Genomic DNA, 24,507 nt, shown 5'->3' on the forward strand with positions numbered 1-24,507 from the left:
CAAGTTTAATTTTCCCAATACATGTCAACATACCATTCAGTAGCCTGTAGCATCTATTCTTTATTACAACTACAGACAAAACAAAACCCCACAATGAAGAGAGGCTATTTTAAATAAGGATCCAACTCTGACTTCATTGAGACACACTAAAGTTCAGCCCCGTCATTTTCCAAATGGGGAAACTAGAGAAATAAAGCTCAGAGAGAATAAGTAGTTTGTTTTGACTAAGGTTACTCAGTTGGTCTATGGCAGAGCCAGGTCTCGAACCCATGTCTTCTGATCCAAGTCTGAAGCTTTATGTCATCATTCCTGTTTTATATATCGTGAGAAATGCCAGCAATAGCTATCAGAATAAAAGAAACAAAAAAGCATAATACATAGAAGATGAAGAAATAAAATATTACACTGCAGATAACGTATTTGCCCACCTGGGAAATCTTAACGGGGTGGGTATGGTTACTAGAGGAAATCGATGAATTTTAGAATGCAAGCCAGCATCTCAGCTCAAAAACACAGGGAAAAGTTTTCGCTCACAATAGTAGTGAAAGCATTAAGCTATTACATTATTGGATGTACTTGGGCCACAGTAGTACTTACTCAAATAAAATAATAAAACCAGCTGGGCGCGGTGGCTCACGCCTGTAATCCTAACACTTTGGGAGGCAGGCAGATCAGGAGGTCAGGAGATCAAGACTATCCTGGCTAACACGGTGAAACCCCATCTCTACTAAAAATACAAAACATTAGCCAGGCATGGTGGCATGCACCTGTAGTCCCAGCTACTTGGGAGGATGAGGCCTCCAAAGAGAATCGCTTGAGCCCGGGAGGTGGAGGTTGCAGTGAGCCGATATTGCACCACTGCACTCCAGCCTGGGCGACAGAGCGAGACTCCGTCTCAAAAAAATAATAATAACAAAACCTTCGTGGAAGAAATAAAAGATACAAAGTTTACACTATCCTAGCTAGGAAAACTTAGTAAAGCAAAAAAGAGAATTCTCCCTAATTTAATAACTAGATTAAATAAACTATTACTAATTGAAATCCCCAGGATTTTTTTTAAACATTAGAAATAATGTGATAAAAGAATAAATGTGAGCCTGTCAGAGAATAATAATAAAGCAAATGACAAACTCAGTTTTTGTTAAATAATTTATACAAAAGAACATTTGTATCATGTCTAAGATATAACAAATGACAATAAAATGAACATCTGTATACTTACCACCCAGCTGAAGAAAGATAAAATTTCCAGTATCTTTGAAACTCCCTATGTGCCCACTCCAATGACGTCCCCTCTTTCCTAACCTCTTCAGAGGTAGCCACCATCCTCACTTTCATGTTCATCATTTCCTTACTTTGTTTTCCATGAGTATACCTAACCCTAAACAATGTATTGTTTAGTTTTGCACACTTTTAAAATTTATATAAATGAAATTATAGAGTGTGTAATCTCTACAAGTTCACAATACACTGCATAGAATTCACTATACAGAATATACCATAATTCATGTATCTGCTACCCTGCCAACAAACATTAAGGTCATTTCCAATGTTTTATATTATAAAGATATATACGTTCTGATATAGCTCCTCAAACACACATGCCAAGAGTTTCTTTGCAACATAGCCCTAGGAACTTGCTGTAATGTAGGGCATACATATGTTTAAATTTATCTGAATAATGCCTACTTCTTTCCCAAAGTAGTGATACACCAGCTCCCACCTAGCAGTGCCTAAGGACCCAACTATGCCATATCCTCACCAACAGTTGGCATTATCATGCTTTTAATGTTTTTCTAATCTAGTTGGTATAAAATGGTATCTCATTTTCACTTTTATTTGCATTTCCTTGATTACCACTGAGCACCTTTTCATTTTATCTTCTGTGGATTGCCTGGCAAAGTATCTTGCCTGTATTTCTATTGAGGTGCTTTTTTCCTTATTTTCTTGAGATTCTTGTTTGTCTCTATTTCTTACTTAAGAATTCTTCAGGCCGGGCGCGGTGGTTCACGCCTGTAATCCCAGCACTTTAGGAAGCCGAGGCAGGTGGATCACAAGGTCAGGAATTCGAGACCAGCCTGGCCAACATGGTGAAACCCCGTCTCTACTAAAAAAAAAATACAAAAATTAGCTGGGCATGGTGGCATGTGCCTGTAATCCCAGCTACTTGGGAGGCTCAGGTGGGAGAATTGCTTGGACCTGGGAGGCAGAGTTTGCAGTGAGCCGAGCCACTGTACTCCAGCCTGGGCTACAGAACAAGACACCGTCTCAGGAAGAAAAAAAAGAATTCTTCATATATTTTGTCTACTAATCTCTTATCAATTATATGTGTGTTTCAATATTCCTCCCAGTTTGCCTTAGCTGGTCTATTTCTTATGCTGGTATCAAAACTAAACTATTTTAATTACCCTCTGTGTTAGAAGTTATATTATCTTATTTCTATTCTTATAGTGGTTACTCTAGACATTTACATTTTACCATCTCAATGTGGCATTCAATAGCTGTACCATCTATTCTTGATCAAAACTACAGAAAAATCAAAACAAAACCCCACAATGAAGACAGACCGTCTCAATAAGGAACCAACTCTAACTTCGTGGAGATACACTGGAATGGCCTCACTTCAAAACAAGAAGCAACATTAGTAATTAAAGTTCAGCCCCCTCATTTTCCAACTGGAGAAGCTAGAGAAATAAGACTCAGAAAGATTAAGTAACTTGCCTAAGGTTACCCAGCAAGTACATGGTAGCATTCACCTTAGTGGCCTTCACAGTTCAGCCCTGGCCTGCACCTTCCAGCAAGATTCTCCCCCACTCAGCAGCAGGCTGCTTCTGTGCTGCATGGATTGTTGAGGTAGTCACCCTCTGACAAGTTTGCCACTGGTAGACTGCTGTTTCTGTGACACTACAGTCTCTCCTCAAAGATTTCAATATCAGCCTTGGAGGGAGGAGCCCTCGTCCTCTGTGTTTCTAAGTTCCTCCCTTGTTCATTCTCCTCCAGGACCAGCAGTGGTAGCTGATTTTACTCCTTTTAGTACTTGTAATTTTTTTTTTTTTTTTTTGAGACGGAGTCTCGCTGTGTCTCCCAGACTGGAGTGCAGTCGCATGATCTCGGCTCACTGCAAGCTCCACCTCCCAGGTTCACACCATTCTCCTGCCTCAGCCTCCCGAGTAGCTGGGACTACAGGCACCCGCCACCACACCCGGCTAATTTTTTGTATTTTCAGTAGAGGCGGAGTTTCACCGTGTTAGCCAGGATGGTCTCGATCTCCTGACCTCGTGATCCACCCGCCTCAGCTTCCCAAAGTGCTGGGATTACAGGCATGAGCCACCATGCCCAGCCTTAGTAATTGTAATTAACCACCTTTAGAATTAACTATTCTTTATGTTAAAATTTCCCTGTTCAAATTACTAGTGTGGCATCTGTATCCTGATACAGTCTCTTCCTGAAACGATGATTGGACATTACGCCTTCTCACTCCATGCACCATTTCCTTAGCCTTTCCTATATCTTTTTGTCTCTGTGCTACATTTGGATACTTTCTTCAACTCTATCCATTCTCTCAGTCTGTCTTCTGTTGTCTTTAATATGCTGCTTACCCTGGCCATAATTTCAATTTTCATATTTTTCATTTCTAGAAGTTCTATTTAATCCTTTTTAAAATCTGCTGCAACATATTTTTATATTCACTTATTCTTTGGTCATATTTTCAATTTCTTATTTCTTCAAACATTGTAAAAGAATGTTGGCACCTGATAATTCCAATATATGAAGTAAATGCAGGTCTGATCTGCTACCTATTGCTTTTGTGGTTCCTCCTCACGGTGACTTGTTTCTTTTTTTTTTTTTTTTTTTTTGAGACAGAGTCTTGCTCTGTCGCCCAGGCTGGAGTGCAGTGGTGCAATCTCGGCTCACTGCAAGCTCCGCCTCCCAGGTTCATGCCATTCTCCTGCCTCAGCCTCCCAAGTAGCTGGGACTACAGGTGCCCACCACCATGCCTGGCTATTTTTTTTTTTTTTTTTTAATTTTTAGTAGAAACAGGGTTTCACGTGTTAGCCAGGATGGTCTTGATCTCCTGACCTCGTGATCTGCCCGCCTCGGCCTCGCAAAGTGCGGGGATTACAGGCGTCAGCCACTGCGCCCAGCCTGTTTCTTTGTATGTTGTGATTTTTGACTGTGAGCTCATGTACTTTGAAATCTTATCTGTGAGCATTCTTATCTTTGAAACCTTATCTCTGAGAAGCCTAATCTGAAGATTCCTCCTCCAGAGAGAATTTGTTTGCTTCTGCCAGATGAAATTATTTTGAGGCTTAAGGTTTTTCAGACCATAGTTAATGGTCTGGCCACAAGCCCAAGAGAAGGCTGGTTTGTGGTTGCAAAATCTCAATTTTTTGCTCTCTCCCAATCACTACCAAGATCAAAACAGGGAAGTTTTCTTGCTGTCCTTCTCTGTAGAATGGGCTCTTTTCTCGAGTTGACCCTTACACTAAGGATGTACTTCTTTTGGGTTCTCAGCTCTATGTAAGGGTATCCTATTGGATTCTCCATCTTGACTAGGCCCTAGGAACCCACACAGATATCAAAATTGAAGGCCAATGCTACCATGATTCAGCATACACTCCAAAACAAAAATCCAGTTTCAGAATTAGGTTGCCATTTAGCACATATTTAGATAATCACTGTTTTGTATGCTTGGGAAACACTAATGAACAAAATACACAAAGGTCCTTGTCCTCATGGGGTTTACAGTCTAGCAGGGGAAGGTAAACAAGTAAATTATACAGTATGTTAGGGCCAGGAGCGGTGGCTCACGCCTGTAATCCCAGCACTTTGGGAGGCTGTGGTGGGCGGATCACAAGGTCAGGAGATCGAGACCATCCTGGCTAACACGTGAAACCCTGTCTCTACTAAAAATTCACACACAAAAAAAATAGCCGAGCGTGGTGGTGGGTGCCTGTAGTCCCAGCTACTCGGGAGGCTGAGGCAGGAGAATGGCATGAAGCTGGGAGGCGGAGCTTGCAGTGGGCCGAGATCGTGCCACTGCACTCCAGCCTGGGTGACAGAGCGAGACTCTGTCTCAAAAAAAAAAAAAACAAAAATTATATAGTATGTTAGAAGGTAACAAGCACTACTGAAAAAAAAAAAAAGAAAAGAACACACAACACCAAAGACACAATCTATAAAAGAAAGAATTGATAAACTGGACTTCATTAAAATTAAAAATTTCCACACTTCAAAAGACAGTATCACCACGTGTGGTGGCTCACACCTGTAATCCCAGCACTTTGGAAGGTCGAGGCAGGCAGATCACTTGAGGCCAGGAGTTCGAGACCAGCCTGGACAACATGGTGAAATCCCATCTCTACTAAAAATACAAAAATTAGCCAGGCTTGGTAGTGCACGCCTGTAATCCCAGCCACTCAGAAGGCTGCAGCAGGAGAATCGCTTGAGCCTGGGAGGTGAAGGTTGCAGTGAGCCAAGATCTCATCACTGCACTTCAGCCTGGGTGACAGAGCAAGACTCTACCTAAAAAAAAACAAAAACAAAAACGAAAACAAAAAAAAAAAAACAATGTTAAGAGAAGACAAGCCACAGACTGGGAGAAAATAGTTGCAAAATACACATCTGATAAAAGACTGTTATCCAAAATATATGAAGAACTCTTAAAACTCAAAAATTAGAAAACAAACAACTAAAACTCTGTTTATAATGGTCAAAGGAATTTAAGAGATACTTCACCAGAGAATATACACAGATGGCAAATAAACATATGTCATCAGGGAAATATAAATTAAAACAACAAACACCACTGCACCCTTATTAGAATGGCCAAAATTCAGAACACTGGCAACACCAAATGCTGGTGTGGATGTGGAGCAACAAGAACTCCCATTCATTGCTGGTGGGAATGCAAAATGGTGCAGCCACTTGAAATACCGTTTGGCAATTTTCTGCAAAACTAAACATATTCTCACCATATGATCCAGCAATTCTACTCCTTAGCATTTACCCAAAGGAGTTAAAAATGCATGTCACACAAAAACTTACACATAGGTGTTTATAATAGCTTTATTCATAATTGCCAAAACTTGGAAGCAACCAAGATGTCCTTCAGTAGGTGAATGGATAAACTGCTCTATACCCAGACAATGGAATATTCAGTGCTAAAAAGAAATCAGCTATCAAGCCATGAAAGGACATGAAGGAAACTTAAGTGCATATTGCTAAGTGAAAGAAGCCAATCTGGGCCATGGTGGTTCATGCCTGTAATCCCAGCACTTTGGGAGGCCAAGGTGGGCGAATCACTTGAGTTCAGGTGTTCGAGACCAGCTTGGCCAACATGGTGAAACCCCATCTCTACTAAAAATACAAAAAATGTCTGGGCATGGTGGCACATGTCTGTAATCCCAACTACTCGGGAGGCTGAGGCAGCAGAATCACTTGAACCCAGGAGGCAGAGGCTGCAGTGAGCCAAGATTATACCACTGCACTCCAGCCTGGGCAACAGAGTGAGACTATCTCCAAAAAAAAAAAAAAAAAAAGTCAATCTGAAAGTCTTTAATTCATTTTGTATATGGTGTGAGATAGGGTCCAATTTTATTTTTCTGTATGTGGATATCTAGTTTTTCTAACACCATTTATGGAAGAAACTGTCCTTTCCCATTGTGTGTCCTTGGCACGTTTGTTAAAGATCAATTGACCGTAAATACATGGATTTGTTTCTGGGCTCTCTGTTCTATTTCACTGGTCTGTATGTTCATTTTTATGCCAGTACCATGCTGTTTTGCTTACTATAGCTTTCTAGTATATATTTTGAAATCAGATAATGTGATGCCTCCAGCTTTCTTCTTTTTGCCCAAGATACTTTGGCTATTTAGGATCTTTTGTGGTTTTATACAAATCTTAGGATTTTTTTATACTTCTGGGGAAAAGATCATTGGAATTTTTATAGGGACTGCATTGAATCTATGGATCACTTTGGGTAGTATGAACATTTTAACAGTATTAATTCTTCCAATTCACAAACACGGGATATCTTTCCATTTATTTATGTCCTTTTTTATTTCCTTCATCAATGTTTTCTAGTTTTCAGTGTACAGATCTCTTACCTCCTTAAATTTCCTAAGTAATTTTTTGATGCAATTGTAAATGGGATAGTTTTCTTGATTTCTTTTTCAGATAGTTAGCATATAGAAACATCACATGTTAATTTTGTATCTTCTAACTTTACTGAACTTATTAAGTCTAATAGTTTTTCAGTGAAGTCTTTAGAGGTTTTTGTTTGTGTGTGTGTGTGTGTGTTTTTGTTTTGTTTTGTTTTGTTTTTTTGAGATGGAGTCTGGCTCTGTCGCCAGGCTGGAATGCAGTGGCACCATCTCGCTTCACTGCAGCCTCCACCTCCCAGGCTCAAGCGATTCTTGTGCCTCAGCCTCCTGAATAGCTGGAATTACAGGCACACACCACCATGCCCAGCTAATTTTTGCATTTTTAGTAGAGACAGGGTTTCACCATGTTGGCTAGGCTGGTCTTGAACTCCTGACCTAAAGTGATCTGCCTGCCTCAGCCTCCCAAAGTGCTGGGATTACAGGCGTAAGCCACTGTGCCAGCCTTTGTGTGTGTGAGATGGAGTCTTACTCTGTTGTCCAGGCTGGAGTGCAGTGGCGTGATCTTGACTCACTGCAACCTCCGTCTCCCAGGTTCAAGCAATTCTCGTGCCTCAGCCTCCTGAGTAGCTAGGATTACAGGCACACACCTTCACGCTTGGCTAATTTTGTATTTTTAGTAGAGACAGAGTTTCACCTCATTAGCCAGGGTGGTCTTGAACTCCTGACCTCAAGTGATCCACCAGCCTTGGCCTTCCAAAGTGCTAGGATTACAGGCATGAGCCACCACGTCCAGCCTTAGAGTTTTCTGTATATAAGATAATGTTATCTGCAAACAGAGACAATTTTACATCTCCCTTTCCCATTTGGATGCCTTTTATTTCTTCCTCTTGCCTAATTGCTCTGGCTAGGACTTCTAGTACTACACTAAATAGAAGTGGTAAGAGTGAGCATCCTAGTCCTGCTCCGGACCTTAGGATCTTTGCTGAGTATAACATTAGCTGTGAGCTTGTCATATATAGCCTTTATCATATTGAGGTACATTCCTTCCGTACCCAATTTGTTGAGAGTTTTTATCATGAAAGGATGCTGAATTTTGTCAAATGCTTGTCTCCATCTACTGAGATTATCATATGATTTTTATACTTCTTTGTGGTATTATAGTATATCACATTTATAAATTTAGACATGTTAAAATATCTTTGCATCCCAGAGATAAATTCCACTTGATCATGGTGTGTGATCATTTAATGTGCTATTTAATTTGGATTGCTAGTATTTTGTTGAGAATTTTTGCATCTATGTGAACATGGCCTATAATTTTCTTTTCTTATGGTATATTTGTCTGGCTTTGGTGGTAATTGTGGCCTTGTAAAATGAGTTTGGAAGTGTTCCCTCTGCTTCAGTATTGTGGAAGAGTTTGAGAAGGATTGGTATTAATTCTTTTTTACATGTTTGGTAGAATTCACCAGTAAAGCCATTCAGGTCCTGGGCTTTTCTTTGTTGGGAGGTTTTTGATTACTGATTCAATCTCCTAACTCATTATTGGTCTATTCAGATTTTCTCTTTCTTCATGATTGAGTCTTTGTAGGTAATATGTATCTAGGAATTTATCCATTTTGCCTAGGTTATCCATTTGTTGGTGTATAATTATTCATGCTAGTAGTGGTCTCTTATGATCCTTTGAATTTCTGTGGTATCTTGTAATGTCTCCTCTTTCATTTATAATTTTGAGTCTTCTCTCTTCTTAGTCTAGGTACACTCTTTGTAAGTGCTATTTCAATACATTCCAGACAGATTCACACTTTTGAAAGCATAAAAAACTAGAAAATGGAATGGCAAGTAAGAAAGCCCCATCCTAGAAATAAAAGGAGGATCTCTCTGCATGGACTGGGATAACTGTCCTGAATTTTGCCCCCCATGATTCTCATAAAACACCCACGATACTTGCCTCCTCTCAATTCCACCCTATACTCAATCATATCTTGCATTTGTGAAGTGCTGATATACATTTTTTGAACTGCATCTTTACACACTGATATGGTTTGGCTTTGTGTCCCCACCCAAATCTCATCTTGAATTGTAATCCCCAGATATTGAGGGAGGGACCTGTTGGGAGGTGATTGGATCATGGGAGGCAGTTTCATCCATGCTGTTCTCATGATAGTGAGGGAGTTCTCATGAGAGCTGATGGTTTTAAAAGTGTTTGGAAGTTCCCCCTTCACACCTCTCTCTCCTGTGGCCATGTAAGATGTGCCTGCTTCCCCTTCTGCCATGATTGTAGGTTTCCTGAGGCCTCCCTAGCCATGCAGAACTGTGTCAATTAAACCTCTTTCCTTTATAAATTACCCACTCTCAGGTATTCCTTTATGGCAGTGTGAGAACAAACTAATACACACACTAAATATGTATCATTTTAGAGCACTCAATGAACATTTAAAATGTTTATATATTAAAAAGTCCACCTAACACCTCAGTATTTAAAGAAAACCATATGCTCACAATATTTAAAATTTTAAAGTGAAAAACAAAGTGCACTATGACACTTCTTTTAAAAGTAGAAATCAAAAACAAGATTGGTCTTTCAAAATGTTACAGCATTGTAAATTAGAGCTTTTGGGCTTAGTTCTCTCCCCACACCCAGCTCTGATTTTTTCCAATATTTTAGAAGTATATTAAGGAAAACACCTTTTAACATCAGAGCAGCTAAAATTGGTTAAATCATGACATTAGTAAACAAAAAGTTTTGCTTATTCTTAGCAAAAGACTAGACAACTTTTTAAAAAAATTATCAGGTCAGGCGTGGTGGCTCATGCCTGTAATCTCAAGGTGGAAGGATTGCTTGAACAAAACAAGGAGTGTGAGACCAGCCTGGGTGACATGGCAAAACCCCATCCCTACAAAAAGTACAAAAATTAGCCAGGCATAGTGGCATGTGCCTGTAGTCCCAGCTATTCAGAAGCTGGAGTGGGAAGGATGGCTTGAGCCTCGGAGGTGGAGGCTACAGTGAGCATGATTGTGCCACTGCACTCTGGCCAGAGTGACACAGTGTGACCCTGTCTTAAATAAAATAAAATTGTCATTAAACCCAAAAAAAGTAGAAATCAAAGTACATTTAACAACAGTCATCTCTGAATGGTGGGATTAGTGAATCATTTTATTTTACTATTTGTGTTAAATTTCTTCTAATAAACATTCTATTTCTATAAGACAAATATATATATATGTATGTGTGTGTGTGTATATATTTATATAAAATAAAGATAATTTATAACAGCAGAGCACAAAAGAAAGTAACAGATTTCCTTACAATTAATTACAGCAGGCTGGGCCCAGTGGCTCAGCCCTTCGGGAGGCCGATGCAGATGGATCACGAGGTCAAGAGATCGAGATCATCCTGGCCAACATGGTGAAACCCCATCTCTACTAAAAATACAAAAAATTAGCCAGGTGTGGTGATGGACACCTGTAGTCCCAGCTACTCGGGAGGCTGAGGCAGGAGAATCACTTGAACCCAGGAGGTGGAGGTTGCAGTGAGCCAAGATTGTGCCACTGCACTCTGCACTCCAGCCTGGTGACAGAGTGAGACTCCGTTTCAAAAAAAAAAAAAAAAATTACAGCAAACTTAGTTAAAACACAATAGTGTGTCAAAATTTCTATGAAAGAATAACAAAGAATTACAAAACTAAAATAATAAACCAATAGAGTTAAAAATATATGTATCAAACATCATATTAAATACATGCACACATGCATATGCAAGCTCATCTCTATGCGCAAGAAAAAACTTCAAGACCTCCCAAATTAAGTGAACAGAGGATATAAAAAGGCATTGACACCAAAAGAAATAAAACAATAAACAAAAACACAATGCTTTATCCTTGTCAAAGACATAGAAATGAAAGAAACAATGGCTGGGTACGGTGGCTCATGCCTGTAATCCCAGCACTTTGGGAGGCCAAGGCAGGCGGATCACTTGAGGTCAGAGTTCAAGACCAACGTGACCAACATGGGGAAATGCCATCTCTACTGAAAATACAGAAATTAGCCAGGCGTAGTGGCGGGCGCCTGTAATCCCAGCTACTCAGGAAGCTGAGGCAGCAGAATCACTTGAACCTGGGAGGCAGAGGTTGCAGTGAGCCAAGATTGCAGCGCTGCACTCCAGCTTGGGATTCCATCTCAAAAAAAAAAAAAAAATCTATTCAATTCCAACATATACTAAACCTACTGTGTGCCAAGTTCTGTACTAGGGAAACAGATATGAACAGATATGAGACCCTCGAGGGTCTCACAGTTTATTGAATGATTGATTCATTCATTCACAATTCATTCAACAGATATTTAGTGAGCACCTACTATGTGCCAGGCACTGTGTCTAGTGCTGGGAACTCAGAGGAAACTAATTGGACAAGGTGGCTGCCCTCATAGAGCCTACCAGCTAATGGAGAAGACAGACTATAGGCAAGTAAACAAAAACATGAAAATTAACAGATTATGATGGGCTGTGAAGAAAATAAGCAGGGTATCAAAATTATCTGATTGAGGGAGGTGAGCCTACTTTAGAGAGGGCAGTCAGGAAACGCCTCCCTGACGAGGTGACATCTGAGCTGAGACATAAGAAAGAGAATACAGCAGCTGTCTCAGGGGCGAGTGAAAGAGCACTCTGGGCAGAGCAAATGCAAAGGCCCTGAGAGCAGAAACAACTTAGGTGTTACAAAAACAGAAAGGAGGGGAGTGGGGCTGGAGCTGGTAAGTGGAGCTGAAAACAGGGACAGGAGTAAGGCAAGAGGTGGCTGGGAAGATGGCGGGAGCCTTGCTGGTTGTGGTAAAGAGTGTAGGTTTTATTCTGAGAGCAGTGGGAAGGTGTTAAGCAGAGGAGGGGCATAGTCTTTGGGATTTTAAAAGATCATTCTGTCTGTAGCATGGAAAATGGGTGGTAAGCAGGTAGGAGTAGGGGGCGGAAAACCAGTTAATGGTTACTGCAGTAGCTCAAGCAGGAGGCAATGGTGGCTTGCATTAGGGTGGTGACAGAGAAAGAATTTACTGAATTCAAAATTTATTTTGGAACTACACTCAAGAATTGCAGGTGGACTGCATGTGGAAGGAGAGGGAAAGCAAGAATCAAGAATAATGCCAATTTTTTTAGCTTCAGCAGTTGGCTAGTGGCAGTGCTATTTACCGAGAGAAGTTTGGGGTTGGAAATCAAGAGTTCAGTTCTGAACAAGTGAATTGAGATGTCTGTGAAATCCCAGTAGGAATGTCAAGTGGGTAGCTGGATGTACAAGTCTGGAGCTCAGGGGTGCGATCCAGGGTAGAGATAGAAATGTGGCAGTGATGATAGTATGGAAGATACTAAGAGCCTCAGTCTGGAAGCATTTACTTAGGAAGTGCACATAGACAGAGAAGATCAAGGACTGAGGCCCGAGACAGTCAACACTTAAAGGGTGAGCAGGAGAAGTGCCAAGGAGACAAGGTGAGAACAGCAGAAGAGTAGCCAAGGCCCAGGATGTTGCCACAGAAGCCAGGAGAGGTGAGCATGAAAACAGAGGAGGACCAGCTGCTGGGACAGAAGAGCCACATGGAAGAGCTAGCAGCATGGAAGTGACTTTCAAGAGCATCTTCCATGGCATCATGGAGCAGGTACCCAACTGGAGAGGTTGGAGGGCTAAGGGAGCTGAGTGAGCAGGGGAAGTGGGTACAGACCACTCAGTGGAGAAATTCAGACATGAAGGGCAACGCCAACTTACAAAGTCCCTGGAAGAAGTTCCTGGAAACACGTTTGGCCAGTAAATATACAAAGGGATGTCCAGCTTTGCTAGTGATGAGGGAAATGCAAATCAAGACACAGTGAGATACCATTTTACATCCATTCCACTGAGAAAGTGTTTTCAGTCTGGCAATACCCCGTGCTGGGGAAAACGCAGAGCCACTGAGTCTCTTACACACTGCTGGTGGGATTGTCAGTCAACACTTCAGAAAACTGGCACTGTCTCTTGAAGCCAAACATTCACATGCCCTGTGCCCAACCATTCCACTCCTTGCTCACTCATCAGAGAGAGAGGAACAAGAATTCACAGTGGCAGTATTCACAGTAGCAAAAACCCAAAGACAGTCCAAATGCCCTGAGAGGAGAATGGACAAATAAACTGCAGCATACTCACCAAAAGAGCACTACACAGCAATGAAATGAATGGACTCTAGAGCCATGCACAGGGTGGGTGGCTCTTAGACTGTGATATGAAGGGAGAAAAAGCCCAAACAGGTTACATGCATCAAAATACCTTTTTATAAAGCAAAAAAACAAATACAATAAATTATAAATACACTCGAGGAATAGATTTAGATGTGATAAACCTATACCGAAAAAGAAAGCCAGAGAATGATAATGCATGAGTCAAGATAGTGATGACTGCATGGAAGGCAACATAGGTTAAATGACAATAACACTTATTATGCTAAAAAGAAAACAAAGACAAGATCTTCCATGGAGCATTTTTATTCCAAAGCTGATTGAGATGCTATTCGAACCACTAAATCTACCTAATTTCAAAAAACAAAACAAAACAAAAATACCAGGCAGAGAAACATGTTCAAAAGCACCAAGGGGAAATTCAGGAAATTCACTGATCAGGAAAATCAAGAATGCAGGAAACGCCACAGGAAAAACAACTCAGTTTAAAAATACCAAAAAAAAAAAAAACAGATTTAAAAAGAGGGTGGCGACCAGGAACAGTGGTTTAACGCCTGTAATCCCAGCACTTTGGGAGGGTGAGGCTGGACAATCACTCGGGGCCAGGAATTCTTAACCCGCCTAGACAACACAGGGAGATTGCATCTATACAAAAAAGAAAAAGAAAAAAAGAGCATGGGGAAACCAATGGGTTAAGAGAGAGATATGGCGCCGGGCTAAGTGGCTCATGCCTGTAATCCCAGCACTTTGGGAGGCCAAGGCAGGTGGATCACTTGAGGTCAGGAGTTCGAGACAAGCCTGGCCAACATGGCGAAACCCCATCTCTACTAAAAATACAAAAATTGGCCAGGCATGGTGGCACACACCAGTAATCCCAGCTACTCAGAAGGCTGAGGCAGGAGAAAAGCTTGAACCTAGGAGGCAGAGGTTGCAGTGAGCTGAGATCGCGCCACTGAAATCTAGCCTAGGTGACAGAGCGAGACTGTCTCAAAAAAAAAAAAAGAAAGAGAGAGCAACATGGCAACCAAATGCACCATGCAGACTTTCTTTGCCTCCTGATTTCAGCAAATCAATATAAAAACCGTTATGAGACAGTTGGGGACAGCTCAACACCAATGATGGGGGACAGTATGGAACTGTTCATTTTTAAATTTCATAATGGAATTGTGATTTTTTAAGTTCCTTATTTTTTAGAAACATGTACAGTACTAAAATATTTTTTAAAAGCTCCAATAATATTTGTTCTGTACTTTTCTCATACATGGTTGTAGCTTGTATACGAATCTCACACACACACACACACACACACACACACGTGTTTCTATCCAACAGGACTGTACTTCCAAAGCACAGACAATTCCTCTGCAGACCTCAGCACAGTGCTTTGAATATTGAGAGTAGTACTTTGAGAGTACTGAATGATTTGCTGAATTTATAAAAATTAAAAAGAAAAGAAACATGCATGGTGCAATGATAAGAAGTATACCCAGAGCCAAGGATTATGTTTCATATAACTTTTTTCTTTTTTCTTTTTTTTTTTTTTTTTTTTGAGACAGAGTCTTACTCTGTCGCCCAGGCTGGAGTGCAATGGTGCAATCTCGGCTCACTGCAACCTCTGCCGCAGCCTCCCAAGTAGCTGGGATCACAGGCGTGTGCCATCATGCCCGGCTAATTTTTGTATTTTTAGTTGAGACAGGGTTTCACCATGTTGGCTAGACTGGTCTCATAACTCCTGACCTCAGGTCATCCAACCGCCTCTGCCTCCCAAAGTGCTGAGATTACAGGCTTGAGCCACCATGCCCGGCCTCATACAACTTTTTATACCGAGGTGTAAACACAAAGTCCCTGCGAAGGAAGAGCAGGTATGCAAAGAAAGATGCCAAAACTATTATACTTGTAAGGGGACTTTCTTTGGGAAAGAAGGTGCAGATACCCCCAACCAGGCTGAATCCCTCTTACACACACTCCCAGCACCACAGGAGTGAACTTATCATGTGTATTGTCATCTATTCAATGTCTGACTCCACCGCCAGGCTGTGGGCCCCACTCTGGAGGCGCTCAGTGGCCAGACTTGGAAAGCAGTTAAGAGCCTAAAGGAAGAAACCGCAGCATCGTCCAGAGGAGAAACAGCACAGACCACAAAGAGAGTCAAACATCCCAGTGCCCAAGTCAGGAATGCCAACTAGAGATCAGCCAAAGCAAAGATCCTGGTGGGGGACGTGGCAGTGGGCTGGGACCACCATCTCCTGTTCTGAGGAGCCGATGAAGGGAGTGGAGTGGGTGAGAGCCAGCATGCAACAGGAAGACAGGGACTGGAGAGGCAGAGTAACAGGGACACAGTGGCTGCCCGCTTTGTAACCTGGCCGGCCTGGTCCCTTCTCAATGCAGTAGGATGTGGGCTGCCACAAGAATGCAGGCAATGCTAGTGCGTCAGAGTAGAGAGCTCAGCATTCCTCAGGGCCTTGGGGAGGCCTACTCCGACCAGCAGATGTAACCACATTTAACCATGGAGCGAGGCTCCATCAAGCACATCCAGGGTGCCTGGGCACCTGGAGGAGGGAGGGAGGGAGGGAGAGAGGGGTTCCCTAGGCCAGCACAGGGATAAGGGGCAGGAAGAGCCAAAAAGTGGAGTTGATTTTCAAGACCCCTCTGATTGAGTCTTGAAAAACTGGATAGGAGCTGGGCACAGTGGCTCACGCCTGTAATCCCAGCACTTTGGGAGGCCGAGGCAGGTGGATCACAAGGTCAGGAGTTCAAGACCAGCCTGGCCAACATGGTGAAACCCCGTCTCTACTGAAAATACAAAAATTAGCTGGGTATGGTGGCATGTGCCTGTAATCCCAGCTACTTGGAGGCTGAGGCAGGAGAATTGCTTGAACCGGGACCCGGGAGGCAGAGGCAGCAGTGAGCCAAGATCGCACCATTGCACTCCAGCCTGGGCTACAGAGCAACACTCTGTCTCAAAAAAAAAAGAAAAAGCAAAAGAAAAACTGGATAGGATGGGAAGGGAAGGAAAAACATATTCAGTGCTAGTTAGGCATTTCAAGGCATGCAAGGAAAGTTTCTTTCCAGGAAGAGGGGCTTCACAAAGATCAAGAGATGGGAAGAGTCCGGGCGCGGTGGTTCGTGCCTGAAATCCCAGCACTTTGGGAGACCAAGGTGGGTGGATGATTTGAGGTCAAGAGTTCGAGACCAGCCTGGACAACATGGTTGAAACCCCGCCTCTACTAAAAATACAAAAATTAGCCGGGAGTGGTGGCAGGTACCTGTAGTCCCACCTACTTGGGAGGCTGAGGCAGGAGAATCACTTGAACCCAGGAGACGGAGGTTGCAGTGAGCTGAGATCGCACCACTGCACTCCAGCCTGGGTGACAAAGTAAGACTCCATTTCAAAAAAAAAAAAAAAGAGAGAGAGAGACAGAGATGGGAAGACACGATGGAGAAGGGAAGATACAATGATGTCTGGTTTTCTTTCTTTTCTCAAAGATGCCCATTAAAGGTGCTGGAGGCCCTGGGCTGGGTTCCACAGGCTAGGAGGAATGTTTTATGTATTCCTGTTCCCCTGTTATTACAGAAAAATCCACTGTATATGAAGTGTTTCTACTTCCAGGAATTTACCATAGAGCCGTAACCTCAACATATATTCACAAGGCTCAAAAAGAGAAAACCAAATGGCCAACCACTAGAGTTAGATTGGTTAAAATACTATATAGTCATCAAAAATCATGTTGTCAAAGATCAGTTAATGGCATGGAAAGAGCTACACCCCATATAAATGGAAAAAGTAGGTTACAAAACAACATGATTCCAATGTCATGAAAAAAGTATAAGGCATTTTTTAAAGTATGTAATGCTCAGAGTCTTTCTCTGTGTGGTAGGATTATGTGGGATAAACTTCATCATCCTTGTTGTCTATTATGGACAATAAATATGTTTGACTTTTTAAAAATTAGATAAAAACACAACAAATGTTATTGAAATACACACACATAATTGAAAACAGGCCCACATGGGGTAAGCTCACCTTCTGCAGGATGGGGGTAGGGCAGATGTTGTCAAACAGGACTGAGTTGAAGATCCCATACACTCCCTCATCAAGGTGGTACACAACGGTCTTGGTGGTGGAACCATTTTCCTCTGCAGGAGAGGAGGGGTCAGGGCAGCACAAATAGCAATGTGAGGGGGTGGTAGTGGGGCTGGCACAACAGTGGGCTCAGCAAGAAAGCAAAATGACTGCCCATTCCTCAACCATGAGGTGGGGCCTACAACAAAAGCCATCAGCGGTCATCCCCCCAAGGACATGGGTTCACTGCCGTGTTGGAAACACTCACCCTTGCAGCCAAGCAACCTTGCCCAGGACGCACTCCCCTGCCTGCATCTGAGCCCCTAGATGCCCCAGCAAAGGCAGAAGTGCAGCCCACCCAAACTCAAGACCCCAAAAGGTTAAGCTACTTGCTCAGAGGCACGTGATAGGGCAGTGGATGAGCCACAATGAGAAGCCAGGTCTCTTGGTTGGATCAGATGGGACAATCCCCCAGGTCTATAAAGGAAGCCAGAAGAATGCCACACACGAACACAGGACATTCTGCCTGGAGCCCACCGCCCTTCACATGAATTCTCTCCGGGGAGGAGTGCATGGTCCTGAGGCTCCCCGGGTCCCAGAGCAGAGGGCAAAGCCTCAAGATCAGAGTCCCTGACACCTGTCACTCACAGGCTGCTGTCCCTGACCTATCTGGAAGGGCAGGGAAGAGCATTGATGTTGGTGATGTGGGCCCAGAAGCTCTGAGTCAGCCTAACCTGAACTTGAATCCCAGCACTGCCCCTTATCAGCCATGTGACCTTGGGCTAATGACTCAGCCTCCCACTGCCTATGTTGTCATCTGTAAAGTGGACTCAAACAAATGTAAGCTGTCACTAATTATTTTTATTATATTATGAGAAGCAGTAGGATGAGTAGGAGTCTATACTTTGGAGAGGAGACAGACATGGGGTCAAATGCAGGCTCTTACTAGCTATTAAGCTGTTCACTTGTATTCTCTTTGGCTCTCAGTTTCCTCATCTGTAAAATGGGGTCAATAGAGTATCTATTCTCTCTAAGGTTGTTTTGCTCTCAATCTTCACAAAATATGAACACGCCTAGGAAAAAAGATACTAAATAAACGTCTTGAGGTGGGGTGACTTGATTGTAAGTTTCCCTAAAGCAAGAACCCATTCATTCTCCAGATTCCCCCATCCTCTGCCACTGGGTCTAAAACCAGACCCTGCTCAGCCAACCACTGTCTCCAGCTTCAGGGGAGAACAGGGCTCCGCTGCCCACCTGGCACCTACCCTCCCTGCCAGGTTGATCCAGCAGAACCTCCTTCTTGGCAATGATGCTGACTGCCACAGTGAAGGCCGAGGTCACGTAGTAGCGCCCCAGCTCAGCAAGGATGTCCACACCACAGCCCTCTGGGAAGTACAGGTCCAAGGCTGAGTTGATCACAGAAGCAATCTGGTAGGAGGAGAATGGGGAGACAATTATGTGTTTGAAATGTGGGCTTTATGGCCAGGCGCGGTGGCTCATGCCTGTAATCCCTGCATTTTGGGAGGCCGAGGTAGGCGGATCAAGAGATCAGGAGATCGAGATCATCCTGGCTAATACAGTGAAACCCCAAACCCCGTCTCTACTAAAAAACAATTCGCTGGGTGTGTTGGCACATGCCTGTAGTCCCAGTTACTTGGGAGGCTGAGGCAGGAGAATCACTTGAACCTGGGAGGTGGAGGTTACAGCCACCGTACTCCAGCCTGGGTGACACAGACTCCATTTCAAAAAAAAAAGAAAAGAAATGTGGGCTTTATGCTGAAGACTTGCTACAGATCCAAGTCTATTTCTTGAAAGCTGCTTTGATTTCCGGAAGAAGGATTTGGCACTGCTAAGGCTCCAGCTGGTAACTGTGGACAGCTGGCCAAGAAGGTAGGAGGGGGACAGAGCGGGGAAGAGAGCCTCATGCTTGTGTAAATCACCCTCCGGTAGAGAGCCTCATGCTTGTGTAAATCACCCTCCTTCATGGCCCCACGATGGGAAGGGGCACTCTTCATATCACACTTGGTACTCAGATTCCAGAAGCCCTGATGTGGATCTTTCTTTCATAAATAACCAGTTTGTTAAATACAGCTGATCCTTGAACAACACAGGTTTGAACTGTGTGGGTCCACTTATGCATGGATTTTCTTCTGACTCTGCCACCCTGAGACAGCAAGACCAAGCCCTCCTCTTCCTCCTCCTCCTCCTCAGCTTACTCAACTTGAAGACAATGAGGACAAAGACCTTTATGATGATCCACTTCCACTTAATAAATAGTAAATACATTTTCCATTCCTTATGATTTTCTTAATAATATTTTATTTCTGGTCAGGCATGGTGGCTCATGCCTATAATCTCCCTCCCTTTGGGAGGCTGAGGTGGGCAGATCACTTGAGGTCAGTTCGAGATCAGCCTGACCAACATGGTGAAACCCTGTCTCTACTAAAAATACAAAAAAAAGCTGACATGGTGGCTTGCACCTGTAATCCCAGCTACTTGGGAGGCTGAGACACAAGAATCGCTTGAACCTGGGAGGCGGAGGTTGCAGTGAGCCGAGATGGTGCCACTGCACTCCTGCCTGGGTGATAGAGTGAGACCCTGTCTCAAAAAATATATATATATATTTTTTTCTATAGCTTACTTTATTGTAAGAATACAGTATGTAATACATATCACATAAAATATCTGTTAATTGGCTGTTTATGTTATCACTAAGGCTTCTTGTCAACAGTAGGCTATAGTAGCTAAGTTTTGGGGGAATCAAAAATTACATGCAGATTTTTGAGTGTGTAGAGGTCGCTGCTCCTAAGCTCTACATTGTTCAAAGGTCAACTGTAATACACTTGATTACAGAAAATTCAGAAAATACGGAAGAGGAAAAAGAAGATAAAAATCACTCCTAATTCTATCACCTAGATGAATCTAATTATTGTTAACCTTTTGGAGTAGTGTCTTTAATTACTTTTTATACAAACGCTATTTTTTATTATAACCATGATAGGTCTCTGTACATGTTTTTAGAACCTGTTTTACTTAATAGACTGTGAATGACCTCCCCACATTAAGTAAATGTTTTCATCAAAAGAATGTACCATAATTTAACCAATCCTGAGTATGAGATGGACCAGGGAAGTCCACTGGACTTCTGTTATGAACAAAGCTAGAACTGTCATCTTTGAGGCAAATTCTTTGAGACTATCCCAAATTATTTCTGTAAAGTCAATTCCTAGATATCGGTATTCCTGAACGAGGCGCCTACCAAGAAGAGGCGACCTCTAGTGGTTGCAGTGGGAACTGCTAGGACACATTTTTCTTGGCTTCACCTCACAGTGGGTAAGGAAAAGGGAATGGAGGAGAATGGACAGGGAGCAGACCAAAGGTTGGTTTTCCTTTCCCTGCCTTCCCACCCGATTTCTCATCAGTCCACCTGAGGGTGAAGAGGCCTATCCCGCCCCTTAAAGAACCTTATGACTTATGTAAATGTGTCCTGGTTATGCCTCCAATTGGCTGGTGAAGTGCATGGCAGGCAGAACCAGGTTCTGCTTTGGGTTCGGAAAGTGATGTAACTTCTGTGAGCCTCAGCTTGTTCAGCTGTAGCACTGAGTTAATAAGTAGTGAGATCGACCAGGTGGCTTTGGGCTTAGGAAGTGATGTAAGCTCTGTGAGCTTCGGCTTGCTCAGCTGTAGCACAGGGTTAATAAGCAGTGAGATCACCCAGGTAAGCACCAAGCACGGCATGCAGTGCATAGGACCCACGCACAGTCGTCTCCCTCCGATCATCTAATCCCTCCATATCCCCCTCCCCAACCATAGAGCTCAGCACGACACTCCCAGCTCCAGGGTTACCTCCTCAAATCTCACTTTGGCCCCTTCTGTGCCAGGGAAGCCGCCACCAAGGTCCAGAACGTGCATCTTGTGACCCAGCTCGGTGCCCATTTCAAACACGAGCCGGACATCTGCGATGGACTGAGCATAGGCCTGAGGGTCAGGACAGCCACTGCCAATGTGAAAACTGGGAAGAGAGGAAGAGCCTCGGCTGACATGCAGGGCTCCAAGTGCCACCACCTGAGCCCCAGCCAAGAGTGACGTTGGGCAGGCACATGAGACAGTATACCCATTTTACAGATGCAGTGACTGAGGGCCTGAAATGTTAAATGGGTTGCCAAGGGCCATATGGCAAGGGAAGAGTGGACAGGAGGCTCGATCCAAGGTCTCCTGGCACTTGGTGCTCCTCCCATCCCTCCTTCTGGGATGAGAGCCAGGACCCCCAAGTCAACCAGATCCGGCTGTGCCTCCCAGTCAGCAGGGTGGCCTTGGCAGCTTACTCAGCTTTGTTTTAGTTTCCCCACCTATAATGCGGGGACAAGACCCACACCACACAAAGCTGAGAGATAATGTGCATGAAGCACTTAGCACAGCAGCTGGCACATCCTAAGTACAGAATAAACAAAGTCCTATATTAGGTAGTTCATTATTCATTAGGTAGTTCATTATTACCCTTCCATATCCCTGTAAGAAAAGAGGCACACAGCTGGGTGCAGATCACACCTGTAATCCCAGAACTTTTGGAGGCCAAGGCAAGAGGATTGCTTGAGCCCAGGAGTTTGAGACCAGCCTGAGCAATAGAGTGAGCCCCCATCTCTACAACAAATAAAAATTAGTCAGGTGTGGTAACGCATGCCTGTGGTCACAGCTAATTGGGAGGCTCAGGTGGGAGAGAGAATTGCTTGAGCCTAGGAGGTCAAGGCTGCAGAAACCCATGATCATGCCACTGCACTCCAGCCTGCCTAGGTGACAGAGTGAGACCCTATCTCAAAAAAAAAGAAAAAAAGATAAAGAAAACGAGCCCCTCAAGAGTGCAGCTGCAAAACCTTTGTCCTACAGGCTAGTAAAACTCCCTCAAAGCCAGGTCCCTGGATGGAACTTCCTAGGACAAGACCTTCTGGGGACCCTGGGGCTGGGGAAGGGACCATTCCAAACTTCCTTTTCAAACAGAGGAAATTCTCAAATGGCAGAATTCCAGGCCCAGGGACAGGCCCTGCAGGGAGGCCCTGGGGAAGGTCTCTTACAGAATTAATTCCTGGGAAAGAGGCAGGGAGCCTGGTGTGGCAGGGGATGGCAGGGGTTCCCAGTGCTCACCTCACACCCACCACCTCCACATGGCTCTTCTTCGCATTTTCAAGCAGGTGTCTGCAGGATTTCAGTGACACTCCAAACTTCAGGCTCAGGCGGCTCAGGGAGTGGGAGTCATCAGTAGCAATGCACAGAACCATCCTGATGAGATACGCAGTGCCCCTCTGCTGGACAAACCCTGTCACCCCGCCCCAGCCACATCTCTCAATCAAGGGCTATGAGCTACATGGCTCAGAGCCACCCAACCCCACAGGCTCCCTGACCCCTCCCTCTCCCTACACAGCCAATCAACCTTCAAGTCCTATCCAATCCATTCCTTAAATGTCCCTGGACCCATTCCTGCAGCCCCTGCCCTTGTCCAGACCTCACCAACTCTCCTGGGGCAGCTCCAGTCCCTCCAAATCAGTCTCCACACCAGTCAGAGCTTTCAAACTTGTCATGTATGAGAGGAACCATTTTTAAACAAAGCCTTAAGGAGGACCCATTAACACGATGGAAGCTGCTTTGGATGGACTAGAGTGGCCCATCACCTGCCCCCCAACCCTTCACCCGAAGGCCCCTCCTGGGAAGTCCAAGGGTGTCCAGTAATCCTGTAAAAGGCATAGTCAGAGCAAAACGTCCAGCACTGACCCCTTCGAAAGTCCATTTGCATCGGGTCCGCACCCCCGACCAGGATCTCCTTCACCCCCTGCACATAGCATGCTGCAGCCACACTAAGTTTCTGCTTACTCTTAAATGCCCCATGCTGTTTCCAACCTTAGTGCATTTGCTTATGCAGTTCACTTTTATGCCCTCTCCAAATTCTATTCATTCCTCAAGGCCCGCTTCAAATGCCACTTGCTTCGTGAAGCTTTCCTGACCATTCCCTCAACTCTCTCAAGCCTGTGACTTTGGCTTCCATAACACATGGGTCTCACTCCACCTGGGGCTTTAAACCAGTTATTTCTGCCTTTGTTCCAGCTGGACTGAACCCAGGAGAACCTACCCCAACCTCCTGCAACTGTGACTGGGTCCAGGACAGGGTGACCTGCCCCAGCCCCACCCCCTCACCCCACCCCCACCCTCACTCCACAGCCCAGCCTTCCCACAGCCCAGCCTCCCCTCAGCCCAGCCTCCCCAGCCCAGCCTCCCCACAGCCCAAGCTCTCCACAGCCCCACCTCCCCACAGCCCAGCCTCCCCACAGCCCAGCCTCCCCATAGCCCAGCCTCCCCACAGCCCAGCCTTCCCACAGCCCAGCCTCCCTTCGGCCCAGCCTCGCCAGCCCAGCCTCCCCACAGCCCAGGCTCTCCACAGCCCAGCCTCCCCATAGCCCAGCCTCCCCATGAGTGGTTCTCAGCTTACTTGGCACTGGGGTGGCTCTTTACCACCTTTGCCAGCTCCATCTCATTGTCAAAGCTCAGCAGCTGGATCCCATGCTTGGCAGCATATTTGATCTGTGCAATTTGCTTACAGGGGTTGGCGTAGATGATCTTACTGGCAGGGACTCCAATATGCTGGACCAACTCCATCTCTGCCTATGGGGCCCCAAAGGTGGTGGTAAGGAGGCACCAGAGCCTGCTGGCCCATGGAACCCAAGGAAGCACAGATGAGGGCAAAGTCATAGCTATGCATAGGGAGGCCCGTAACAGGTGGGCCTTGCTCTAAGACAACAGATACATAGAAATCAGGAGTTACATGGATTCACCATTTTTGATAAGCAGGGCTGCCATGTACAGCCATGCAGGTGGTGCACTGCACAATCCTGGGGGATGGGGGGTCCCATTCAGAATGAATACAGAGTAGATTTGTATATTTATTACAACTTCCTGGCAGTAAGGCATCTCATTCTAAGAAAATCAGCATATTTATTATAACAATTAAGTGTCTTAAGGAAAGGGTACGTTTTCTAATTTTCACAAAGGCGTTATATGGATTCATGGTAGCCCTGACAACAGGCTTCTGACACATTTTCCTGGCAAATTTAAATGTTTAAATATTACTTCAAAAACAGTATGGAGGTTCCTCAAAAAAAAACTAA

At 44.2% G+C, this 24,507-nt stretch overlaps 1 protein-coding gene across 11 annotated transcripts in view; it reads right to left on the reverse strand.

The window, feature by feature from the left end:
• Window positions 1–24,507, reverse strand: part of AZIN2 (antizyme inhibitor 2) — a 41,991-nt gene that overhangs the window by 7,029 nt on the left and 10,455 nt on the right. For 4 of the 11 annotated variants that reach the window (XM_007979520.3, XM_073007528.1, XM_007979519.3 and 1 more), the window contains 5 exons: window positions 23,832–24,004; window positions 22,496–22,630; window positions 21,203–21,368; window positions 18,622–18,784; window positions 17,318–17,430 (listed from right to left, as the gene is read on the reverse strand). In XM_007979520.3, the coding sequence (XP_007977711.2) occupies window positions 17,318–17,430; window positions 18,622–18,784; window positions 21,203–21,368; window positions 22,496–22,630; window positions 23,832–24,004 (750 nt within the window). The other 7 variants (XR_012089733.1, XM_073007530.1, XM_037996618.2 and 4 more) reach the window with 7 other exon arrangements.

The sequence above is a fragment of the Chlorocebus sabaeus genome, chromosome 20, assembly GCF_047675955.1.
Source record: "Chlorocebus sabaeus isolate Y175 chromosome 20, mChlSab1.0.hap1, whole genome shotgun sequence".
Lineage (NCBI taxonomy): Eukaryota > Metazoa > Chordata > Mammalia > Primates > Cercopithecidae > Chlorocebus > Chlorocebus sabaeus.